Here is a 6,969-nt window from a genome sequence, read left to right on the forward strand (position 1 = left end):
GCAGTATTATTCATTACTATCTGCCAACAAGTACTCCAGAGACTCTTCATGGTGCACTACTATATTAGTACTACAATATAAGAAGCACTAGATTGTTAAAACTATCCTATCTCTATAGAATCCTTAAAAGTGAGTACCTTTGTCGGTTCCCATTTCAAAAGAAAGAAAAAGTGAAGGCAACTGACAAGTGCATTATCTGATTTGAAGACTTCTCTTAGTTGTAAAGTAGATGACCCTTTCTGAGTTGTAAAGGTCTCTACCTTTAAAGAGATTTGACATTCTTGGTACCAATGAGCTTTATAAAAGTGTACTTCATCTTTGCATCCTTCAACACACAAAATCTGTTGGTCTGAGACTTTACTCAATTGAAGACAGTCTTGCAAGTTTACAACTGGTTTCGCCATGGAGGTAAATTCATATTGTTCTCAGGTGATGCTAAAACATTGTTTCAAATCTTTCTAAGTTCCTTTCTCTCTTTTGGGTAGATAGATAATTTGTTACAGTTTTTATTTTGATGTTTGACATACAATATTGTTTTTAGATTTGATTGTATGACGTTTTCTTGCTGATCACTTTTTATTGATACAAAACTTTTTACAATCGAATCCAAGAACAAAAATCAATCTAATCATAATTACAGAACTTCCTATTGACTTAAGAAGTCACGTTTCTATATATGAAAGAAGCTTTGAATTCTATTACTTTTATTGGATTTTAGATTAACATGAATTTTGTTTGTTTCAATTGAATTCTCCTTGGCTTTAAACATTTACCAATCACTGTTAAATCTTCTTTTAAATGGAGAGTTATTCAATTTTGAAGGAGAATGCAGTAGTCATGATATGGTATACAATGAAATGTCTCATCTCTGATTGTCATAGATATATACAGATGAAGAAGATAACTAAATGGGTCTACAGTGAAGATAAGTCTTGTAAATATCAGAATATTAATGATGTGGGTTTATAGTCCAAGGATAAGCCTTGCAAATATTTGAACACTGATATTTCTGGTTTGGATCAATAATTGCATCAAAACACTTGGGAGTGAACTATTGTAACTGGCAGCAGATAGTGCCAACATAATTTTAACATTTCAATTTTAGCAACAAAAGTGGTACTTAATCAAAGTATGACATTAGGCACTGTGAGGATCTAAACAGATACAGAAAGATTACTGGGTCTGGACTCTGGACTATTGATTATGATCAACAATTGGTATAGTTGAACTATTAGATCTTACAGAAACTATGGTTAAAAATAAAATTAAAGTTGGGGTTAAGCTACATGAGGTTCTCAGAATGAATGTAAACGGTTAATTCAATAGAGAATCTACAAAAAGGCTAATCCTTAATTGACCTTGGCACATGCTAAACAAAACAGGCTTAAATCTGTTTTATTTCATGTAGCATACCCATGTGATAGATTTTACTTTATATGGAAAAATGTTAGTTGTGATAATATATTTATTGATAGAATTGAAAATATTACCATGTAAGAAGGCGACAACATAGCCTTCAAGACTGTAACAAGTAATATTTATATTGCTTCACTATATATGTAGTACATGTTTACTCTTCCACAGATTCATCGCTTCCCTTACCTCACCATGATTCCTTATGTAAAGGAATACTAATTGCTTATTAAGGTTTGTCAAACATTAGGGTTATTATATTCCATATTAGTTTGATAGGAAAAATGGTAATCAGTTTCTCTTTCTTTTCCCCATCTCAATAATTTTAGTAGATAAGAATATAAACTGAAAGAACCATCTCTTTAATACATTGCGTTAGTAAATTACATTTGTATGATATATTTTAGGAAAAAATGACGATTTGTTTGATTTTACTTTGTGGGCAGGTTGTTGAATTGCAGGTGAGATTGCATTGCAAGGGCTGTGAGAGAACTGTTCGTAAAGCCCTCTGTAAACTGAAAGGCACAACTCTCATCCAAAATCTCTATGCTTTTCTTTTGATTCAAACTTTAGCTGATAATTCTGTCATAAAACTGTGTAGGTGTGCAAACTGTGGACATAGAGATGAGCATGCACAAGATAACAGTTGGTGGGTGTGTAGATCAGAAGATGGTGCTCAAGACTGTGAGAAAAACAGGAAGAAGAGCAGAGTTATGGCCATTAAATACTTATCAGCCTGGTCACATTACCACTAAGCCCAAGACAAGTTATCCTTTACATGCCACTTCTCTATATACCAAAGTTTATAACAATTATAGAAAGCACAGATACAATGGAAGTTTTGGGTATTGCAAGCTTGCAGATGAAGATGAGATTTCAAATAGACGCACTCTCATGTAAGTCTGAGCAAAACCCAACAAAGCAACTCAAACCCTATTTTATGTTTCATCCTGACCAATGTTGATAACATGTGCTGTTGCAGGTTTATGTTAAGGTCACTCGCTAGATCTTTTCACCTTCCAAAGAGAAGAAAATAATCAAAGGTTCCAAAGTTTAATGCATTATTGCAAATTTATCATCTTTAATGAATTCCCAACCCAAGTAGACTATTGCACAGCCCCACCTTTCACAAGTTTCTGAGTACTGTGATTATTATGCTTAGCATGGGCTATTGATATTTATAATAGTTGTAAATGCTCATTCTTGAGCATGTTTGGTTTATTCATTTCTAATTGGAAAATCTCAATGAACAAATACACGCGATTTGTAGCTTTCAATTATAAAATTTATTATTGTATAAGGAGTTCAGATTAATTTTTCCAAACCAGCCGGAGGAGCTAATTATTTTGTCATGTTATCACAGTTCTGGTGTACAGATAAATTTTACTGAAAACATTTCCCAATACCAAGCAGCAAAGTTGATTTTATTAGAAGGAAAATAATCTTTTTGGCAGCAAACTTTACTTATTGCACTAGAATAAAATATCTAATAATAATAGAATGTAATAACTGCAGAAATACAAATATAGATAGTAAAAACTCCTTTGTTAACATTTCAAGGTTTCAAGCTATGTATGCGTTGTAGTCTCATATGGATCGCCCAAAAATAAAAAATACTAGTGAATACTATAAAATAGAAATATGAAGAATTAAATCAAATGAAAATATGTAATTGCTTATAAACAAAAGAAAAAATTATAACTAAGCACACACAAACTTCCATGCATTGAATGCACATTTAAAATAAAATAATTTTTTGAAGGTTCTTTCAGACTTGCTTTAGTTTTTTAATGTGGTTTTTTATTTTTTATTTTTATATATATGTTTCTATTTCTATAGTGGCCAAGATAAACAGATAAAAAACACAAATCACTTGATGAAGGATGTTGTAATGTCCCCAATAAATAGAACAAGAATACCTATAAAATCAACATTAGAATTTATACAGTAATAAATCAACTTGCACTATTATATCTTCTATCTTAACCCAACCTTAAAGATGTCTTTACATCGGGATCAATAACCCTCTTGAGGATCCTTAGATCCCTGGTTACTTTTTCATCTTTAATGAAATGTTGACTTTAAGGTCCTTCTTAGAAGAGACATTCTCTATCCAAGACCCTTCTCACATATGTCTTTACATTCTCTATCACTCTCTTCCAAAGGGACTCTCTTGATATTAAGCTATTAACCATATTAATATCACACTCTTCCTTAAAAAGGACTCTCTTGATCTTAAACCATTAACCATTCAATCGTATGTGTTATCCATTTCAAATTTCACATTTACATATACATATGTATATGTATAAATTATCCACAACTATGATTTATTAATATAAATACATAAATTTAATTAAACAAATATAATTCATAAACATACATTTCTTACCTTCCTCTTTGCTTGGTCTATGTGGCTCTATCCTTAGTAAACTCTTCAATGAATTATTCCTATTAGATTATCTTGTTTCTTCTTTTCCAAGAGTCACAACCTTTCATAATAGAAATCCTTTGAAAAGTCAAAAAATTTCATAATTATAATCCTTTCAAAAGGTCACAACACTTCATAATTAAAATAATTTGAAAATGTTTCAATACTTTATCATTACAACATTTTTTAAGAGTTGCAACTATTCATAATTATGACCCTTTTGAAGGTTCACATCTTTTAAATATCATTAATACAATTTCATAAAGTTACATCCTTATTTTCTTAAATATTAGTTTTCTCTTCCATTTTTCCTTTTTGAACTCTTATATTCTCTTTTTTTTGCTTCTCTCCAAAATAAATTTTTCTCCTTTTTATATATTAATTTCAAGGAGTCATGTCTAGATCTATGAAACATCTCTTTACTTTTCATAAGATTTAGTTAATTTATATTATTCTATGTTATATTATTTATTTACTTAGTTATTTCTAATTATTATCATTTATTATTAAATTCTATTAAAAAATTTAATATACTTTCTACAATATAGTCTATTGTATTTCAATGATAATATAAATTAAATAATAATAATTTCTTATTTTTATATTTTAGTATTAATATTAATGACTTTATTATCATTATTTATTTAATAATGTTGTATTATCTAATTATTATTAAAATTCTATCTTAAAATGGGGATATGATAGTCCACCCCTCTTCAAACTACTTATCCTTAAGCAATTAGATAATTTCTTTTGTTGAGTTGAAAATGTGTGTGTGTGTGTGTGTGCGCGCATATATAGATATGTATATTGATACATATACATATCTATACATATACATACATACATACATGTACATATACATATACATATACATATCTATACATATACATATACATACATAGATACATATATGTCCAAATTCTTAGGTTGTTATCATGGATTCCTTTCTAATAGTCATTAATTTTCTACATTAGTCTTTCATATGAATTATTTTTTTAGATCCTCTTTAACCATACAAGATGGAAAGATCATGCTCTGATACCACTATAATATTCCCACCAAATAGGACAAGAATATCTACAAAACCAATGTTAGAATTTATACAATAATAAATCAACTTTCACTATTCTACCCTTTATCTTGACCTAACCTTAAATATGTCTTCACATCAGGATCAATAACCCTCTTGAGGATCCTTAGATCCCCAATTACTTCTCTATCTTCTATGAAATGCTCCCTTTAAGGTCCTTTCTAGAAGAGACCTTATCTATCAGGGCCCTTGTCACATATGCATATGTTAATGTCTATGAAATATTTTGGCCTTATAACCATATTAAGATCACTCTTTTCCCTTTAAAAAGGACTCTCTGATCTTAAACCATTAACCATTCAATCGTGTATGTTATCCTTTTTGAATTCCACATTTACATATACATATGTATATGCATCAATTATCCACAAGTATGATTCATTAAAATAAGTAATTTTATAAATATAAGTAAACAAATATAGTCCATAAACATACATTTTTTATCTTCCTCTTTGCTTGGTTTATGTGGCTCTATCCTTAGCTTCAATGAATTATTCCTACTAAATTATCTCAACTCTATATGTACTTTCTCAAATTCTTCATTTTCTATTTATAAGGAAAAATATACTTTTTGTTTCTTCTTTTCCAAGAGTCACAACCTTTCATAATAGAAATCTTTTGAAAAGTCACAAAACTTCATATTTGTAATCCTTTCAAAAAGTCACAACACTTCATAATTAAAATCCTTTGGAAATGCCCCAATACTTTATAATTATAATTTTTTTTTTAGTCGCATCTATTCCTAATTATGACCTTTTCGAAGGTTCACATCCATTCAATATCATTGATACCTTTTCAAAAAGTTACTTCCTTATTTTCTTCATATTACTTTACTCTTCCATTTTTTCTTTTTGAACCCTTATCTTCTCCTCTTCTTTTTTCTTTCTCTCTAAAATAAACTTTCCTCCCTTTTATATCTTAATTTCAAGGAGTCATGTCTATCTATTAAATACCTCTTGAATTTTTATTGTAGATTTAGTTAATTTATATTATTCCTATATTCTATTATTTATCTACTTAGTTATTTGTGTTTATTATTATTTATTATTAAATTTCATTTATAAATTTAACATACTTTCTACAATATAGTCTCTTGTATTTAATTTTATTTCTTTATTTATTTATTGTAGTTTTATAATTTTCTAATTATTAAAATATCATACTAAATATCATTCCATTGATTTAATATAGATTAAATAATAATAATTTCCTATTTTTATATTTTATTATTAATTTTAATACGATTTTATTATCATTATTTATTTAATAACATTATATTATCTAATTATTATTAAAATTCTATATTAAAATGAGGATAATATGACAGATGTGATTGATCTTCAAGACGTTTAGAGGTGTAAGATAAATGATGATATTCTTAGGAAGGTATAAGATACTCAACTGAGAAACAAAACTATAAGAGAGTGATGCAAGAGAAATATAGATAGTTGTATCAAGTTGTAAAGAACTATGTGTAAGTTTACAAGTGTAAGAGAAACAAGAGGAGAGAAGAGAGCTTTTATAAGAGTTCTAAAGATTTTTTTTACAACAAAAGATTGTAAGAGTTGTAAAGATGTTAAGTTATAGAACTTTTACACAAAATCTCGAGAGAGGAGAATAATGTAAAAAATATTGAATACATGTATCATAACATAGTGATTTACATAGGCAAAATCCTTTTGGAAGAATAAAAATCTACTAAAAATATCATCCAATTTATATTACATAGAAATCAACAGATTAAGATTACAATATACGTATTGAGAAAGTTTTTTGTCATAAGTATCACCAACTAGAGATCAAGAGGTAAATAAAAAGATATATGATTCTTGCACATACCCTCCAACTCATGCACTGAGTTTATAACAGATGCATTATAAGAAAATTTCAAATGATATTCCATTTAACTACGCCCCGTAAACCAATACTTATAAAGTAGTGCTCATCTTATCTCCACTAAAATATTCCCTATGAACATTTTCAACACCTACACCTACACTAACACATGTAACATCCTTTTAGAAATCATTTA

The 6,969-nt window shown here is 28.5% G+C and overlaps 1 protein-coding gene across 2 annotated transcripts; it reads left to right on the forward strand.

Moving 5' to 3' along the window:
* Positions 1-272: 272 nt before the first annotated feature.
* On the forward strand, positions 273-2,727 carry LOC149543837 (heavy metal-associated isoprenylated plant protein 28-like). 2 transcript variants are annotated; one of them, XM_089796326.1, is made up of 4 exons: positions 273-408; positions 1,860-1,935; positions 2,015-2,309; positions 2,396-2,727. In XM_089796326.1, exons 1-4 carry the CDS (start codon positions 403-405, stop codon positions 2,448-2,450), a joined length of 432 nt encoding a protein of 143 aa, XP_089652452.1. In that variant the 5' UTR covers positions 273-402; the 3' UTR covers positions 2,451-2,727. The 2 variants fall into 2 exon arrangements, with proteins under 2 accessions (XP_089652452.1, XP_089652451.1); XM_089796325.1 differs by having other exon boundaries at positions 304-429.
* Positions 2,728-6,969: the final 4,242 nt, after the last annotated feature.

The sequence above is a fragment of the Cupressus sempervirens genome, chromosome 8 (assembly GCF_028749045.1).
Source record: "Cupressus sempervirens isolate cs-2001-9-10 chromosome 8, ASM2874904v1, whole genome shotgun sequence".
NCBI classification, from domain to species: Eukaryota; Viridiplantae; Streptophyta; class Pinopsida; order Cupressales; family Cupressaceae; genus Cupressus; species Cupressus sempervirens.